Below are 19,477 nucleotides of genomic sequence, written 5' to 3' on the forward strand. Positions count from 1 at the left end.
AAAGCAGAAAGAAAACTGAGGGAGACAAAAAAAAAAAAAAATGGAAAAGGAAAGAAAATAGTAAAAACAAAAAGCAGAAACTCTTGCTAAGGGAGAACGAAAATAGAAAAAAGTAGCTTTGGAAGTGTGAGATCATAACCTTCATGTCTTTTGGCAACGGAAAAGTTGAGAAAAATCATCCAGATGTTGCTGGCAGAGAAATAAGGAGATGAAGAAGTGAGAGAAGAGGGCATGATCAAGAGAAGATGAAGGGCAAAAGTCTGCTTTACTTCAATAGTGAGAGGTAAAAACATCAAATAATTGTAACGTGATCCATTTGCAGATAAAAATTCACTTCTCTAAGACAAGCCTTGGTTTTGTGTGTGTATGTGTGTGTTAATTTCGAGTTTTAGTGTTCAAGGTTGCACTTTCAAGTGGTGAATCTACAACAACTTATTACCAAACCGTTGGACGCCAACATGATCCGTTCTGCCTCAACCCACTCAATATACTCACCAACTCTGAGGTATTTGTTTCGGTGGATGCTGCCCAAATTAAAAACTGCAAAAGACTGCACTTGATCTAGCATATAAAAAGCCTTCTGAATTGCATATATTTACTCATTTATCTACAAGGAACATCATCACAAAAGTATTTTGATATGAATCATCCACCTGAGAAAGACACCTCTGCTCTGGACGAAGCTCTTCGGAATCGCATCATCTTTTTCACTATTTTCAATTGCTCTGAATCCTCAATAACAGCCTCCTTGTCCATCTCAATGATCATTTTTTCGAGCAGTGGAGTACTCGTCAGGAGAAGCCGAACAAACTCCAATTCATGTTCCACACCAACAAACCCAGTTATCTCAACTTTCTTTACATAAGACAGTCTGATGTTAGAACTGGCGGATGCAGCCCAGAAGCCTGCTTCATATAATAGCGCCAGTTGTTTATTCGAGTTGGCCTGGGGAAATCAAAAAATAAAAGATACAGCTCATTTTTTATCACTTCCAAAAGGGTAAATTCAGAAGTTTTTGAAAGACTCACTTCAATCCGAATATGTTCCAAGTTTGGTGAGCTTCTAAACAGGCAAAAGGCAGCCAAAATCTGGTTTGAGTCTTCAATGTTCATGTGCAATCGCAATAACTTCAGGTTACTATATGAAACTGGTAACTTCTCCGGTACAGTTCCTACAGCCAAAAACTAGAAGAGAAGATTATGGAAATGTAAATGAGTAGGTTACATTAGGTGTAATCGTGATTTAGTTTACCATGTATATGAAATGGAAGCTATCAGTAATCAAGGACATATGGAAGTGCAGTTAAGGAACTCATAAAGAATCTGAGATCAACAAAGCATGTAAGTTCCAAAATCATGTGAAATGAAATAACCAAATGACAACAAGCATAAAAAAGATTACCTTGAGGAAATGATTATAAACTACCAACTTTTTCAAGCCTGTAAGGTGTTTTAGATACCAATCTAGTCGGCCTCCTTCTCCTTGTGCGCCACCATCAGAAAGGTTGCACAAACTAATGGTTACATCAACTAAATGTGGCACATCATTGAAGTGAATATCATCAAACTCGCCATGAAAGAATAGCCATTCAAGCTTTGGAGAAGTGACTGTAAGGTGTTTTAAGCCATTGCAAGATATCAGTTGTAGCCTTTGGAGCAATGGGCTTTTAGAAACGATACTTTCAAATATCTCGCTTGTGATGTCAATTTGTTGCAGGTCAAGAGCTGTTAAACAGCTAAAGCCTTCAAAATTTGATGGTGGTCTGAATAGACAAAGACGCAACTTCAAATATTTAATACGTTTCAACGAGAAAAAAGAAGAAGGCAGCTTATAGTGATCACCACTCCGAAATGCAAGGACCAGATGTGTCAATTGTTTTCTTGACAATACTCGTAACCACCTATCCACATCAGAACAGCCTTTCTCCAAGTAATTATCAATTTTAAATTTTGAAATGGGTCCCTCATGAAGCAGCAGAACTTGGTTGACAAAGTTCACAAGCTTTATGTCTGAATCTCTAATAGATGGACGAAAAGAGCGGCTGTCAAATACAAGCTCCTCCAGAGCTAACCATTTGTACCTCCAACCTGTTGATAGCAAACTTGTCTGTACAATTTCCCTTATTGGCAGGTACTTGAATATGCACCGAATGATGTCAACAGGCAAATTGCTAATCTTATCTACCTCCATCTCATTCATCTATAGACATAAAAATCATACAATTTAGTGTTCACATGATCTCCAAGGAAATTGATCCTCTTTCCATCAACTACTAGTGCATCCAGTCCATGTAGAAATAAAGCATTTCCAGTTGCTTACAATATTAGATCTTGAAATACTTGCATTTCCAAGAAAATAAAAGAAGAAAGTTCATCAAAATTCTGTTACTAAGATTACATGCCTAAATATTTTCAGTAGACATGCAAATAGAAGGTAACCTGAGCAGATACAAAATTTCAGTGGATACATATTTGATACAATAATCCCCACGAGAGTAGTTTTATTGAGAGATTTTTAAATGTTATAAATAAATCCTTCTTCAAGATTCATGCTTAAGATGAAAAATACAAATTTATAAACTAGAATGACAAGTGATGAGAGAAAACTTAAAATTTTCAACTGATGATTAAAATTTAAAGTAAACCTATTAAATAACTAAAATAACGCCATAAGAGTATTAATGCATAAAAGCTTGCAAATGATTGTGGAGTTCCCAATACTGTTGCCCCTTGCTTCGTTACTATTGGAACTGAAGCTGAAGAAAGCTGTTCAACTACCATTTTGTGGTAGAATCAACTCCAAAATCAAACTCATCCAAGTAAAGTTAGCGAATACAAAAACCGGATGTTTCTTTGAAGACACTAAGAAATCAAAATAGTTGCCAAAATGAAATTGAGATTATTATGTCCCATCATCCGTATAAGGCAAAAGAAAGCTCGATTTGGTTTCTTATACCCCAAAAACCAAAGATAAAAAAAAAAAATTGTAGGACATAGGCAATACCAAATGTTTCTCACAAACGAAACTACCTCTAATTTGATACTAAAAATAATGAAATTTTTATCCATATTTCTCCAATTGCAACATCTCACATGATTTACAGAGACCTTCACCGTTAACGAAGAGTTCTCCCGCAGTCGGAAAAAGTGGAAAAACGTCAAGAGCTACTAAATACACAAGAACTAGACAGTATCTGAGTGCAAAAGGAGAGGAACAAAAAAGAAAAAGGGAAACCCTCGCGAGGGAACGAAAATGGAAAGAATCCTAGCTCTGTAACCTAAAGAACTACAGAGAGGTGAAACACATACCTTGCCGTGAAAGTATTCTTCATCCCCGACCACGTTTATCACAATTCAGAACTGCCCATTCGAGGTTTTCATGGTTTAAGAGTGATCCTCATTCTACTTTCTTCACTGTCTCGATCGAACTGCTCCCCAGATAAAAGTTTTCGCTTTCGGTTCTTCCACTAGAGAGGATGTTTACAATTATGCCACCACTTTCATTCAAAGCTCTGACTTACGCACCAAGACACACACACCCTCCCTTTATTTTGATAATTGTAAATATAATATTTAATAGATTTATTAAAAATATATATATATATATATTTCACAATATATTACATAATTAAGTGTCAATTTAATAATATGTATTTAAAAATAACCAATTAATTAATTTTTAAATCACTAGTTAGTAAATGATCGATGAAAAATAAAGTAAAAATGTATTAATTTATAATGTAATTACTTGTCATAGAGCTAATTAATTAAATTTTTGAATATGATTAAAATTTATTAATTATTTATATTTTAATTTTGATTTGAATGAAGTTTAAACCAATGTAAGCTTGGACCATATACTAGGTTCAAATAGTAGGTCAATTAGTGATCAAACCTAATCAAACCATGTTTGATCACACCCAACTTCGATCGATCAACAGCACATATGTACAGTCCAAGATGACAAATTAGTTGTGTGGTGACACACGCTATATCACCTGACATGTCATTAGACATGTGTATGATAACATCATCAATGTGTGTCGTCTCATCACTACACGATAGCATACATTTTTTTCTCCTATTTTCCTTTCATTATTGATTTATTTTTTTTTAATTTAGAAAATATTAATTTTTTGTTCTAAAAATCTTAACATTTTATTACCTTTTTTTAATAATTTTTTATTAATTATTATAAAATACTTTTCTAATGTAATTAATACCTTATATTATCAATTTAAGATATTATTTAATTTAATAAAATATTTTTTTAAATTTTATTTATGTTTAAAAATCTTATTTGTGGTATATATTTTACTACCTTATTTTTTATAATATAAAATTATTAAATTTGTATTTTAACTAATTAAAAATCTCAATTTTTTATTATTGTAAAAAAATAAGAGTGACAAAGAAATTTCGGTTATACGCGTTTTAAAATTACTCGCTTTTAGGTAACTCAGAATCCAACCATGACTCTAACTTCTCGCTAGATAAGGTAAGTCCTGAGGAACTTAAAACGGATTTATTTCCGTTCAGTTCATCAGCTGATCAGACAACTCGATCACCTGAGGAAGAGAAGAGCCCCTCTTCGAATCACTGCATGGCTTCGCTCCTTCTTTCTCCCTCTAATGGCATCGGAGATCACCTTTCTCTCTCATTCCCTGGTTCGACTACAGAATTTTCAGGGCATCGGCCAAGTGATGTCTCGATCTTGAACTCTTCAAAGACCCAAGAAAATGCCATATCCTCACCTTGTTGGTCACGGAGTCAGCTGGGTAAACTGCCAGGAGAATCTGGAAGTAAGCGTACGTTCGATCAGACGGTGGCGCTGGACAAGCTCTTGATTAGGCCGACCAAGAAGCCAAGGTTGGCTTCCGCCGGAAGGTATGCATAAAGATCCTTTTTCTGTTACGATGCTATTTTCAATCTGTTTTATGTATATTTTTAGGGTTAACGTGGTGTAAGTATCAAGAATCAAAGATTAGGGTTTACAGAAAACATATATGGAAGATGCTGACAAGCCATCTAACGTTAAAACTGTTTGTTCACAGAAAATCACTCGAGCTTGTATGTGGATCATGTTATCTTCCAAAACCCAACGGGAAGTACCCTAAAGGACAGGATGCTCACTTCATGTGCCCAATCCAGAGTGTGATCGGAGTTGCAGATGGCCTGGGTGGCTTCAACAAGCGCGGAATCGACTCAGGAGTCTACGCACGAAATCTCATGTTTCATGCCGCAAAGGCTACCGCGGAGGAGCCGAGAGGCGGTGCATGCCCTCTGAGAATCCTCAAGAAAGCCGTCTCCATGACTCGAGCGGAAGGAGGATCCACTGCATGTATTGTAGCAATTCAGGGACATGTAAGTCCCTCCGCTCGATACTTACCGTTGCTCTCTTAAGTCCTTCTTTGGATCTTATAATTACAAGTTCTAACAAATTCTCTTTCGGATTTGCAGAAAATTCTCGCAGCGAACGTTGGTGACAGTGGGTTTTTGGTGATTAGAAATGGCGAAGTCGCCTACCGTTCTCCAACTCAAGTTCGTCGTTTCAATAGTCCTCTTTACCTCCACGCAGACTCCTGCAACCATGCACAGGTAAGGTTCTGTTCAATCAATCAAACTCTTTACATTGAAAGAGAAGAAAAAGACAAGTTTCTCTCAATCTCTGAAATCTCCCAAGCTTTGATGAATTGGAGTAGCTGAATGCCAAGTTCTTGCCAAAACAATACAGGTGCTTCAGGTTCCGGTGGAAGCGGGAGATGTGATTGTTGCAGCCACTGACGGACTGTTTGATAACATCTTCGAAGAGGCAATGAGAGACGTTATAAATAAAGGGAAGAAGGATGGATTTGGTCCGGAGGAGATAGCCGCAAATCTGGCCGGAATTGCTCAGAAAAAGTCTTTAAATGAGAAGCTCGAGTCTCCCTACTCCAAGGCCAGTCGAGAAGCCGGATTCCACCATGTAGGAGGCAAAGAAGATGATATCACCATTATCATAGCTAATGTCTGCTAGCAGCTGGACAATCTAACCTTACTAGCAGCTGGTTTCAATTCTAGAGCATTAGAAAAGCTCGACATATCTAATCTTTATGAAGTTGTATTTCTGTAAAGGAATAATTTTATGCAAAGTTAAAAATCCTCCACTATGTCTGAGCTTTGATATGTTTACTGTTCGAACACTGTTTCTGAAGAGAATCGCGAGCAAGCTTAGTCGTAAGTAAATCTTACTAATACCTACTTCCTCTTGAAATGATCTGTAATAACATCCAAAAATCACTATTAATTACTTGAAGATGCTCAGCCATTAAAACTGCCTGGTTAAAGCTTGCTTTTGAACAAATTAATCCTTCAAAACCATTTAATATTAAAAATTAATAAGTTTATTAGGGATTAAATGGCATGCAAAATTGGTCATATATATGATTAATAATTATAAGTAATATATTGTTAAGCACCTAACCATTACTACCCAAAAAACCGGCCTGGTAAGTAGCATAGGTCACCCTCTCCGCGAGGTCACTCCCTCTGGGATTCGAACTCACGAAGTGGATGCCAACTCTGATACCAAATATTAAACACCTAGCCAATACTACCCAAAAAATCAACTAGTAGATAGCAAAAAACTACCTATCCCAGGACCATAACATATATCTTATATGCTCAAAAAAGTAGTCTAAATATGCAAGATTATAGTATAAGAAAACATAAATTCTTATTATATCCAAAAATAAGTTAATTTTTTTGCTTGAAGAATGTGACAGTGATTAACATCACAGGAGTAGGAATGGAGAGGCCAATATAATGTTGAGAAAGCAAAAGAGTATAAATTTGAACGAAATTGAATTCTGTTAATTGATTATTTTTACACTTATTTATAAGATCTTGTTCAATATTTCTTTGCGACGGGGCAGAGTCTGGCTCTGTATAGGTAATTAACAGTAACCAGTCAGTATCACAATCATCGAATACTTTTCTTTTTCCAACATTCTTCTAACGGAGTTAACAATAACCAGTCAATATGGAAGTTGAACCAGTTCAGATGTGACACAGAGATCAAGCTGGGAGAAACTACCATAAGAAGTTTAGCTCTTGAAACGTTAGAAAGACCTGACCGGTCCGGTCAGTTCAACTGCTACCCAGCTCAGGCTAACACATTGGGTCTGTCTGGTAGTAGACAATTCACAAAGGAGGACAGGAAGATTCAAACTACCACTAGTGCTTAACTTTTGGCATTTCCCTCAATCGAAACTGCTCCATTGGAAAAACCTGAATTATCATAAGACATTAAACGAAGAATGCTGGCAAATCCATTAAGTTAAACTAAAAAAATGAGCTAAGAACCAAAAATAACCTGAAGATATGGAGAAGCTGATGCAGTTGTGAGTTTCTATGGAAAATGCTTGATTTGAAACCAGTTAAACTGGAATTAAGAAGAATTAAATTCAAGAAGTTAGTGCACACCGGTAAAACAACTAAAAGCTTTTCAAATTTAATGTAAGAGTAACTTCAATCCCAATCTGTAACCAACAGACAACATTTCCCAAGACATCCAGTAATTAGCAACTCTGGAGTGCGTTATGGGGTTTCTGTTCTACACTGTCACAAAAATGTAGAAGACCGAAACCACTAATTTTCTCCTTTTTAGTGTTTCAAAGGGTAGCTTCTTTTGAACATATAAATACCTTATAACTGGATATTTCAATGAAATGGCGCATGCCCAACTGGGACCAAGGTCTGATACTTTGAGCATCCTAGTCTCTTGATCCACCAAAAGATTGTGAGGGCTCAAATCCCTGCGTTTAAAATCAGCCTTAATCAGAACATTTACAATCACAACATGCATTAAATGCAAACAGTTTTATGCCAAACAGTAACCTACTAATGCAGGAGAAGCTTGATAACTCTCTCAAGTTCCTCACAGTTTGAAAATTCGAGGTTAACAGGATGAAGTATTTCACTGTCAAAGAAAAGAAAACTACCTTCAGGAGTAAGCATCTGAAGTGAGAAGAGGTTGAGGATAGAGTTTGGATTCCATTGCAGATGCCCTGTATTCTAGTAATGCCCAGTCCTCAACACAGTACCATGTTTCTCATCACATGAAGACATTTCATGATTTAGAAGTTCAGCGCAGGTCAAATTCATGAAGAAAAAATAATTGGGTAAATCACTTCTGCTTTTTTGAGGCAGATGAAAGCTGAGATCAGCCAGAAGAAGGAAGTTCACAGTTTTAACAACCTGCATCAACACATGACTTCAGACAACTTATAGGGACCATTTGAACCTTCTTTGACAACTGCAAACACAGTTGGATCCATTTGCCTGTCAGAAGTGGCACCGAAAACAAGCTCTCTAATATGCAGCTCTGCATCCAGCTTGGCTATCTGCTTTGCATCCTCACTTTTAAAGCAATCTTGCACTTGTTTTCTGAAAAACACAAATTTAGGGCATATCCCTCTTTCAACCATTTCATCTACAAGCTTCCTGGCAGCTTGCAAATGTCCTTGCTTACATAGACCACTAATCAGCACAGAGTAAGTCACAACAGAAGGGTCGATCCCTTCTTCTATCATCTTGGATTTCATGTTGAAGGCTTCACTGATCTTCCCTGCTTTGCAATAACCATCAATCAAAATATTGAATGTGATAACATTGGGGGCCAATCCCTTCAATTGAAGCTTATGAAAGAGACTGACTGCCCTGTCTAAATTCCCAGATTTGCACAACCCATTGACAAGAGCATTATATGTAGCAATATTAGGTAATATTCCTTTCCTCAGCATCTCACCATGCAAATCAAAAGCTTCATCAACACTGCCAGCTGATGCCAAGCCATGTATAAGAGTGCAGTAGGTAAAACTATCAGGAACAAAGCCTCTTACCAGCAAATTCGAGAATAGTCTTCTTGCATCAAGAATCCTACCAGATTTGCAGAGGCCACCAATAGCTACATTGTACATAATATTATTAGGAAAAAGATATATCCTTCCAGTTTCATCAAGGGTTTCTGCAATCTTTTTTACATTAGCCATCTTTGTATCTTCATTCAAAAGCTTGTTAGAAAGTTCAACTTCTGGAAACATATCAAAATCCACAATTTTCTGTAACAACAAGCTTGCTTCATCAATCTTACCACACCGATAAAGGCCGCTGATTAGTGAGCAACATATAACTAAATTCGGAGAGAAACCTTTCCCAATCATTTCAAAATAAATGTCAAAAGCTTTATCCAGCATTCCTACTCTACAACATCCAGAAATAAGAGCTCCGTAGGTAACAATATTTGGAACTAATCCTCTCATTTGCATATCAGCCAGAAGATCCTTCAAACTTTTGTGCTTGCCAGCTTTAAAGAATCCAGTAATGAGAGAATTGAACATTTCAATGGAAGGTGAAATCCCAGCTGTCTCCATCTCCTTCCTAATTTTAAAAGCTAATTCTATATCACCAACTTTACAGTAGCCATCAATAAGGGTTCTGTATGTGAAACTATCTGGTAAACAGCCCCAGCCTTTCATCTGCCGAAAAATGCCCTCTGCTTCAGTCATCTTTCCAATTTTACATAATCCATTGATCATTGTATTGATAGTTATTTGGCTCTTAATAAAGCCCCTCACTAGTATTTGTTTCCACAATTTCAACCCCTCTTCAAATCTTCCAATCTTGAAAAAACCGTCGAGCAGGGTGCTGTAACTGACTTCATTATGAATCACACCCCTCCTCTGCATCAAGTGCCACAGATCCATAGCATCACTAATAGATCCTAGACGACATAATCCTTTCAAAAGTGTATTATATGTTAAAACTGTTGGTTCGACTCCTTTTCCAACCATGTTGTCACAAACCTCGAGTGCCTCCCTTACACAATTTTCCCTGCAATAACCATCAATAAGTGTATTAAAGCTGTAAGAGTCTGGCTTCACGTACCAAAGTTTCATATCTGTCACCACTTTCTCCGCTTCCCTAACTCTCCCTACCTTGCAGTAACATTTGATCAGAGCGTTGAAGATATATATGTTCATCTTTAAACCCATGCTAAGCATCAAGTTTTGAATCCTCAATGCATCATCTAATTTTCCAGCTTGACAGAACCCATTCAGTAAAACACCAAAAGCAACTTCATCAGCATCCAATTTCTCCTTCACTTCCAGGAGCACCTTCTCCGCTTCATGAAACTTTCCTTGCTTGCAATAACCTTTAATGAGTGAAGTATAAGTAATTACATTGGCAGCAATTCCCTTGTTAGTCATCGTATTCAGAACTCCTTGTGCTGTTTCTGTCTGTCCAAAGTCACATAAGGCATTGATTAAGGAATTATAAGTCACAGTATTTGGTTCAAAACCCTTATTTTCCATCTCCACCAACAATCCCAAAGCTTTCTCTACTCTACCTTCTTTACAATAAGCATTGACCATTATTGTATAAGTATACATATCAGGCAAAATCTGAGTCCGGACCATCTGAACATAAACATGAAAAGCTGTACAACTTTCATTACTCCTGACTAAACAACTCAAAAGACAGTTACAAGATCTCAAACTAGGCTTGCACCCAAACTTCCCCATGTTATCAAACACAAAAAGAGCCTTCTTTGTCAATCCAATCTCCGAATACATTTTCAAAAGCATGTCAAAGACAGTAGGAGAGAAAGAGAACTCCTTGTAAACCAAGACCAATTCATCAAAAACCACAGAAACTACATCCTTCGGACGAGAATTTTCTATCAGTTCCCTTAAAAAAGCTTTCGCATGGTTAAAGATCCGTCCTTTGGACAGAATGTGTATAATCTTACAGTAAGAATTGGTACTCGGGTGGAAATTGCGTTGTGCCAGCGCCAACTGGAAAAAGGGTAAGCAAGCATCTGGATTATTTTTAAGGTTTCTGAGAACAGAATCGAGGAGTTCATCAGAAAAATCGAATGAGAGACGTGAAAGTGCCTCGAAGCGTTGAAGCGTCAGGATACGACAGATTCTCTCAAGCAATTGGGGATGGGGAATTTTGTACTCGTCTTTGAGCTTCCACTCGATAATTCGAGTGGAATGAATGGACCGTTTTCTTAAATATATAGGGAAACATTCAAGCGAAAGAGAACTGAAGCAGTACCTAAGCATTTGAGGGAAGACTAGCTCTTGAGAATCATGTTAAACAGCCTATAGGTCCACCTCAATCGTCAGCCATGAATGAGACTCCCACTTAGCTGAAGGCTGCTTTTGGAGGCATATTGAATCCTCTGCGGTCAAATAAGGAAAGAGATTTCCTGCACAATGCGAGCTTCATTCAACAGACGAAGAAAGAACTCTTTTTTTGTAGGTAGGAAGAAGAACTTGAACAGAACCAACAATCGGTTCTGATTAGGGTGGGCGTTGGGCCGGGTTTCGCTGTGAACCCAACCCGACCCAAAATACCCAATTAGGGTTTCAACTATAGGGGTGGTGTTAAACACCTAGCTAATACATCCCAAAAGACTGGTCTATTAGGAGCGGAAGGCATAGGTACTTAAGCTAGGATCATAACATCACACCCCACCTTCATGAGCCGACGACCACGGCGGCGCAACGACACTGGCCCAACCGCAATAATACCTAGATGCGACCTACCAATAATTTTAATCCAGCCTCTGTGACCTACCAGTAATTTTAATCCAACATTTGCGCGCCCCAGGACTTGAACTCGCGACATGGGAGCCCGCTCTAATACCAAATGTTAAATACCTAGCTAATATTGTAAGCCTTAAACATGAATTTCTATTAACAACATGAAATTCATTATGAATTAAACGGAAGATAAATCGTACCTCCTTCCATACGCTTCAAATTCCTTCGCTCTATTTTCTCGGTGCTTCCGATCTCTGAGCACTCACGGCGATGGCACTAAAGGGGTTTGAGTGACGAGACAGGGGACCGAAAACCATTCTTAACCGAAGCCAACCTCCCATCAAGGTTATTCATGGCTTCGTGTTACCAAGGGAGTTGCAACTGCCAGAAATTTGAGACCACGTTTGAGAAAACCGTTTCTCACAAAAACGGTTTACATTCTCCCACTTGGTCCAAACTTCTAATATAATTTTAAACCCATCGATAATCTGAATTTAAGTAATAAATACATGAATCATGGCGATAGGTCCTCTAATGACGAGTAGTATCTTCCATGTATTACTATGTATGTATTACTTATACTGTATGAATAAACCCTATGTTTACTCTTAGTCCAACACAGATGAATTTTCTCAAAATTAAAGTGCACATAAAGATGAGAAAAAAACATCAAATTAATTTAAGAATTTCACTGAAATAACATTGTTCATACAATGAAAAAATTTACATAATGGAACCAAGTCCCATATTCACAACATGATCCTTGAATTTAAACGGTGGCATGTCCTTTGTCAAAGGATCTGCGATCATTAAGTCAGTGCTGACGTGCTCAATGACCACTTTCTTTTCTTTAACACGTTCTCTTATGGCCAAATACTTAATGTCGATGTGTTTACTTCGACTTCCACTTTTGTTGTTCTTGGCCATAAAAACAGCAGTTGAATTATCGCAATATATTCTTAATGGCCTAGAGATAGAATCCATAATTCTAAGCCCAGAAATGAAACTCTTAAGCCATATACCATGTGAAGTAGCTTCAAAACAGGAAACTAACTCGGCTTCCATAGTCGACGTGGCGGTCAAAGTCTGTTTGGCACTCCTCCATGATATTGCTCCACTAGCTAACAAGAAAATGTATCTTGATGTTGATTTGCGGGAATCAACACAGCCAGCAAAGTCAGAATCTGAATAACCAATGACTTCTAAATTGTCATCCGCCTATACATCAGCATGTAGTCTTTGGTTCCTTGAAGGTACCGCATGACTTTCTTTGCAGCTCTCCAGTGGTCTAACCCGGGATTACTCTGATATCGCCCCAACATCCCAACAGCAAATGCAATATCAGGTCTTGTGTAGACTTGAACATACATTATGCTTCCAACAGCAGAAGTATATGGAATGTTCTTCATTTGTTCCCTTTCAAGGTCATTCTTCGGGCATTGGTTCAAATTGAACCTATCACCCTTCACAATGGGAGCTACACTTGGTGAACAACTTTTCATCTGAAATCTCTCTAACACTGTATTAATACAAGTTTCTTGAGACAGACCTAAGATACCTCGAAATCTGTCTCTATGAATCTTAATGCTAATGACATAAGATGCTTCACCCATATCCTTCATATCAAAATTGTTAGAGAGAAATTGTTTCACCTCATGTAGAAAACCCTTATCATTGGTTGCTAGCAAAATGTCATTGACATATAAAACAAGAAAACAGATTTTACTCCTACTGACCTTCTGGTATATACATTGATCCATAATATTTTCTACAAACCCGAATGAAGAAATTACATTATGGAATTTCAAATACCATTGGCGGGATGCTTGTTTTAATCCATATATTGACTTTTTTAGCTTGCAAACCAATTGGTCACCATCACTAGAGGGGAATCCTTCAGGTTGTTTCATGTAAACCTCCTCCTCTAGATCTCCATTGAGAAATGTCGTTTTCACATCCATTTGTTGCAACTCTAAGTCAAAATGGGCTACTAATGCCAAAATTATGCGCAAGGAATCTTTCTTAGATACAGGAGAAAAAATTTCCTTGTAATCGATTCCTTCTTTCTGAGTGAATCCCTTAGCAACGAGTCTTGCCTTGTATCACTCAATGTTGCCTAATGAGTCTTTCTTTGTTTTAAAGACCGATTTACATCCAATGGCTTTAAATCCACTAGGCAACTCAACAAGATCACAGACATCATTACTCTTCATAGAATTCATTTCTTCCTTCATGGCATTGTACCATAATTCTGATTCTTTGCAACTCATGGCTTCGGAAAAATACATGGGATCATTTGCAGTTCCAATGTCAGATTCTTGTAGATACACAATATAATCATCAAGAATTGCTGATCTCCTGAGTCTAGTAGATCTTTTTAATGTAGAACCATCATTTTCCTAAGAAGTATGTGGTTTAACTAGTTGTTCAAAAGTGCTTGGCAACTCTTGAAGAACTTGATCTACTGGAATGTTGTCAGCAATTTGTGGAACTTCAATGATTGGTTGTTCAACACCAGTTTGTACTTGAGGGTTGGTGCTGTGAACAATAACCAATTTATCACTTGAGGTGGAAGGTTGAGATTCTGAATAATCCTTCTCAAAAACTATGTTCCGAGTTGGATTCCTCCCACTGATCAAGTCATTTTCAAGAAATTTTGCATTTCTTGATTCCATAATCCTAGTGTGGTGAGATGGACGATAAAATTTATAACCTTTAGACCGTTCAACATATCCAATGAAATACCCACTAATGGTCCTTGGGTCCAACTTCTTCTCTTGTGGATTATAAATTCTCACTTCAGGCGGGCATCCCCAAACGCGCATATGTCGCAAACTCGGTTTCCAACCTTTCCATAATTCAAATGACGTTTTTGGAACAACCTTGGTTGGAACTCTGTTTAATATATACACTGCCATCTTAAGTGCTTCAGCCCACAAGGATCTAGGAAGATTGGAGTTGCTAAGCATACTCCGCACCATGCCTAATAATGTTCGGTTTCTTCTTTCTGCTACACCATTTTGGTCCGGAGAACCAGGCATGGTATATTGGGCAACAATCCCATGTTCTTGAAGAAACTTTGCAAATGGCCCAGGTGCTTGTCCACTCTCAGTGTATCTACCATAGTATTCTCCACCTCTATCTGATCTCACGATCTTAATTTGCTTACCGCATTATGTCTCTACTTCAGCCTTAAAGATCTTAAAGGCATCTAAAGCTTCATACTTGTTATAAAGCATGTAGAGATACATGTATCGTGAAGAATCATCTATAAAAGAGATGAAGTATTTCTGACCATGTGAGTTCATGTCTGGACTACATATATCAGTATGTATGATCTCTAATATGGTTGAACTCCTATTGGCACCTTTCTTTGACTTGTTAGTCTTCTTTCCCTTAATGCAGTCTACACAAGTCTCAAAATCAGTAAAATCCAGAGTATTAAGTACTCCTTCATTCGCTAATCTTTTAATTCTATCTATGGAGATATGACCTAATCTCTGGTGCCATAATGTAGAGGAATCCTCATTAATAACACTTCTTTTATTACCAGTGTGAACATGCATTGAACCGTAAGTGGCATTATTTTGTAAATTAATGCTATAAAGACCATCAGACAATGTACCATTCCCAACACAATCAGACTTATAATATAAACTGAAAGATGAGTCTGAAAAGTTAAAAGAATATCCATAAGGTACAAGCCTTGAAACTGAAATCAAGGTTCTGGAGAAACTTGGAACATAAAAGGTCTTTTCTAATTTTAAAACAAAGTCACTACTTAAAGTTAAATAGCAAGTTCCTATAGCTTCCACATGTGAGCTCATCTGATCTCCTGAGAAAATGTGATGCTCACTTCCCACTGGTTTCCTTAGGTTTTGCAAACCCTGCAAGGAATTCGAGATGTGGATTGTTGATCCAGAATCAATCCACCAAGTGTAATTATTGATATTAACCATATTAGATTCATAACAAACAAATGAGGTTGGTGTACCTTTGTCAGCAAGCCATTTATGAAACTCGGCACATTCCTTCTTCAAGTGTCCCTTCTTTTTACAGAAAAAATACTTGGAATCTTTCTTAATACCAGCTTGGAGGGATATTTTACCCTTCCTTTTTTGTTTGGCTTGATACTTGCCCTTTCCATGTGTTGCCATCATGACATTTTCTCCCTGTTCCATCACCAGTCTCCCTTCCTCTTGAACACACATGGTCAAAAGTTCATTAACTGACCATTTATCTTTATGTGTGATGTACGAGATTTTGAAGGGTCCATAGTGGTGCGGAAGGGAATTCAGAATGTAATGCACCACGAAAGATTCTGACATATCAACCTCAAGATTTTTTAATTGAGCCGCAATATCCCTCATTTGCATGATGTGCTCACGCACACCTCTCATACTGGTGTGCTTTAGGGATGAGAACTTCATGATTAGGGTGCTTGTTAATGCCTTATCTGAAGTGACAAATTGAGCATCAATGGCTTTCAGCAAGTCTTTGATATTTTCATACTGTTCAATAGAACCACGAATACCAGCAGCAATTTTAGTCTTAATGAACATTACACTGAGGCGATTAAATCGCTCCCATCGTTCATAAAGTGTAATTGCAGCTGCAGTGCTGGTATCAGTAATTACGAATGGTTCGTCTTTCCTAATAGTATAATCTATGTCCATCCACCCTAAATGAAGAAGTATTCTTATAGTTATCTCCCTTAAGATCAGGGATATCACAACGAAAATCAGAGAAATGTGCAGGTTGTACAACTGCATAAAATTACAAATTACATGCCGATGTTAAAATTGAGGCCTGAATAAAATATCATGCTTTACCAATGTAAACCATGCTTAAAAATCAAATTAACTGATATAAAAAACATTGCCTGTGGGCTAAATATTTTGAATTCAAGTAGATTCAAGATTCCTTATGAGTAAACTTGATGATAAAACTATCAAATTATTTATGAATTCATAATTCATGTGGGTAAATTATGAATAATTTGATATTTTATCCTAATTAATATACTCAAATATAATAAAAAATTCCTATGGGATAAAATTTATTATATTAAGTATAGTTAATTACAATTAATTTCTAATTTTTCTTTATGATAAAACTATCAAATTATTTATGAATTCATAATCCCTGTGGGTAAATTATGAATAACTTGATATTTTATCCTAACTAATAAACTAAAATATAATAAAAATTCATGTGGGATAAAATTTATTATATCAAGTAAAATTAGGTACAATTAATGTCTAATAATCTTTATGTGATCCTAATCATAATATATAATTTTTATTAAGTTAAAGATGTTGTGGCTACTGATAGATGCCATATTTTGACATGAGAACTAGGTTAATTATAATAGAATAACCTTTATAATTGTATTATAGGTAGTTACTTATCGGTTTTCAAATGAAATGAGCATTTATTGAATTTGGCATTAATCACTGTCGATATTGCATATTTCTCTCTCCTGAATTATATTTCATTATTTTTTAGTCTTATTTCTTCCTGAAATGCTTTTTATAGATTCAATTATGGAATTTCAGGAGAATTTGGGTGGAGAAGAAGATATTTACCAAAATGCCCTTAGTGAAATGGAGGTAATTTCTAGGGCAAATCGTTTTAAAATAAGAAAATCATATTTAAAGAAGAAGAAGGGCGTGAAGAGGGGGGAGCGTAAAGAGAAGAGGAGTAGAGACCAAAAGGGAGGACTTTGACCGAAAACAGGGGAGGACCCGAGAGGAGTTCCCCACCGCTGTTCGCCGGCCAAGACCTTTCGCCACCGTCGTCCACCACCATCAGGCAACCGAGAACAGACCCGAGGAGAGCTCGAGAGAGTCTCCGTCGCGGCGAGTTCGACGCTGCCATTCTTTGCTCGCCAGGCCGGGAGGGGATCCGAGAGGGCTTCTCCGGCGCCACTTCCGTTTTCAGACCATCCTCCGGCGTCGTTTACATATTCCGACCAGTCCCGGAGCCATTCCGACTCTAACCGAGACTCGAGAGAGCCGGTTAGAGAACGTCAGCTCTGTTTCGCTCTTCGCCGGACATTACCTCCGGCCGTCGGCTTCTAACCGTCGTCGCCGGCGTCGTCTCTACCTCCGACCACTCACTATTGCTACCCGACGCCACCAATTTCCGGAAATCGCAGCACCCGTGAGAACGAGTTGCTGCCCGAGCGAGAGGAGGAAGAAGGGGAGTAATTCGTCATTATTGAATTTGATTTTTTATATGGTTTGAACTTAGGTTTTGAATGTTAATTGAATCTGATTTGATAATTAAGGTTTATTTGAGATTTGTTTTCTTGATATTTGATTAAATTAGTTAATTAGGGTAAGATTATAATTGAGGTTAGATTTTGGTATTTTAATCCGATTTCTGTCTTTAACTCTAGGCGCCCGAGAGGGGCTAGACGCAAGGATTGAGAAATCTGGATTCGTAGTTACGTGGCGCTCGAGAGAGGCACGAATCACGGTAAAATCCAGAGTTGACGTTTCCTGTTGTGCAAGTAGTTAATTAAATTATTGCTTGATAATTTAGGATATAATTAGTATTTAGTTCATATTAATTCATCATATTTGGTTAGGCTAGTTGACTGAAGAATACACGAAATTCAATCCTCCCTGTGGATATGACCCTCGCTTACTGCTAGATTACATGAACGATTCGTACGCTTGCGAGGTATAAAAGTCGATGTAACTAAAATTCTACATCAAGTTTTTGGCGCCGTTGCCGGGGAGGCACGTATTAAGCGTATATCTTTGTTCTCCATAGTCTTAGGTTAGATTTTATTTTATTTTATTTTTGTTTTTATTTTTATTTTTTTATTTTTTTTGCTTTCATAATTTTAGTTTGGTATTTTTTATGAAATTATTTTTATTTCTTCTAGTTAGTTCATATTTTTAGTAGCGAGTTTGTTAGCTTAATTTGATAGTTCATTTTGTTTCTTTTTGTGTTTTTATGCACGGGCGCCGCTCCCTAGGTGGACCATTAGCTCCCTTTGTTGAAGAGGTAGAACATATTTGTAGGAAAACACCGAAGTCAAGTTAGGAGCTACCATGGCCAATCAGGGCGAACCATTACAGTTACCTGCAGCAGGTGACCGTAGAGCCCTGAGGGATTATTCTATCCCATCCCACTTCACATCACCTTCTTGCATTATATTGCCACCCACTACTGCCGCCAGTTATGAGTTGAAACCGGGTGTGATCCAACTCCTCCCTACATTCTATGGGTTGGATAAGGAGGACCCATATTACCACATCAAGGAATTCTTAGATATTTGTGCAACTTTTAAATTCCAGAATTTCTCAGATGACTCTATCCGGTTAAGACTTTTTCCATTTTCACTTAAGGATAAGGCCAAGTCTTGGCTTAATTCCTTGGAGGTGGGCAGCATTACTTCATGGGACACGTTAGTCACAAAATTTTTGTCCAAGTACTTTCCCATTCAGAGAACTACAGCCCTCAGGAGAGAAATCTCCAACTTTATGCAGCAGGAGGGTGAACACTTTTATGAGGCTTGGGAGAAATGGAAGGATTTGATCCGTAGGTGTCCGCATCATGGGTTTGAGAAATGGCATTTAGTGCAATACTTTTATCAAGGGCTTACACCCCAGGTTAGATCCATGGTAGATGCAACGAGTGGTGGGAGTTTGATGGGTAAGAGTGCTAGTGAGGCGTGGGACTTCTTTGAAACGTTGAGTGATCAATCTCAGCAATGGGGTTCGTCATTTAATGTTGATAGGAGATCCCACGAAACCAAAAGAGGGGGTCTCTACGAGGTTAGTGAAACACCTATGCTCATGGCCAAGATTGAGGGGTTGACTAGAAAAATTGATGCCCTTATGGTGTCCAAGAGTTCACCTGCTCCTA

General features: G+C 37.6%; 3 protein-coding genes and 1 non-coding gene across 5 annotated transcripts; 1 reads left to right on the top strand and 3 right to left on the bottom strand.

Moving 5' to 3' along the window:
* Positions 1-508: 508 nt before the first annotated feature.
* LOC137953471 (F-box/FBD/LRR-repeat protein At1g13570-like) lies at positions 509-3,492 on the bottom strand. 2 transcript variants are annotated; one of them, XM_068800885.1, is made up of 4 exons: positions 3,309-3,492; positions 1,402-1,762; positions 1,029-1,184; positions 509-945 (listed from the first exon to the last, which is right to left on the bottom strand). In XM_068800885.1, the coding sequence occupies exons 1-4, from the start codon at positions 3,329-3,331 to the stop codon at positions 646-648; spliced, it is 840 nt and encodes a 279-aa protein (XP_068656986.1). In that variant the 5' UTR covers positions 3,332-3,492; the 3' UTR covers positions 509-645. The 2 variants fall into 2 exon arrangements, with proteins under 2 accessions (XP_068656986.1, XP_068656985.1); XM_068800884.1 differs by having other exon boundaries at positions 1,402-2,199.
* A 1,110-nt stretch (positions 3,493-4,602) lies between these two features.
* On the top strand, positions 4,603-6,015 carry LOC137953517 (probable protein phosphatase 2C 55). Its single transcript, XM_068800942.1, has 4 exons — positions 4,603-4,886; positions 5,054-5,363; positions 5,460-5,597; positions 5,734-6,015. The coding sequence occupies exons 1-4, from the start codon at positions 4,603-4,605 to the stop codon at positions 6,013-6,015; spliced, it is 1,014 nt and encodes a 337-aa protein (XP_068657043.1).
* A 972-nt stretch (positions 6,016-6,987) lies between these two features.
* Positions 6,988-11,239, bottom strand: LOC137953351 (putative pentatricopeptide repeat-containing protein At1g19290). The gene is made up of 4 exons (XM_068800716.1): positions 7,982-11,239; positions 7,685-7,795; positions 7,354-7,422; positions 6,988-7,268 (listed from the first exon to the last, which is right to left on the bottom strand). The coding sequence occupies exon 1, from the start codon at positions 11,108-11,110 to the stop codon at positions 8,243-8,245; it is 2,868 nt and encodes a 955-aa protein (XP_068656817.1). The 5' UTR covers positions 11,111-11,239; the 3' UTR covers positions 6,988-7,268; positions 7,354-7,422; positions 7,685-7,795; positions 7,982-8,242.
* A 7,826-nt stretch (positions 11,240-19,065) lies between these two features.
* LOC137954052 (small nucleolar RNA R71) lies at positions 19,066-19,172 on the bottom strand. The gene has a single exon (XR_011112484.1). It is a non-coding gene; the product is annotated as a small nucleolar RNA R71 (small nucleolar RNA).
* Positions 19,173-19,477: the final 305 nt, after the last annotated feature.

This window comes from Aristolochia californica, unplaced genomic scaffold (genome assembly GCF_029961685.1).
Source record: "Aristolochia californica isolate CCGP_79_NKW_82.1479 unplaced genomic scaffold, dmAriCali1.0.hap1 SCAF_16, whole genome shotgun sequence".
NCBI classification, from domain to species: Eukaryota; Viridiplantae; Streptophyta; class Magnoliopsida; order Piperales; family Aristolochiaceae; genus Aristolochia; species Aristolochia californica.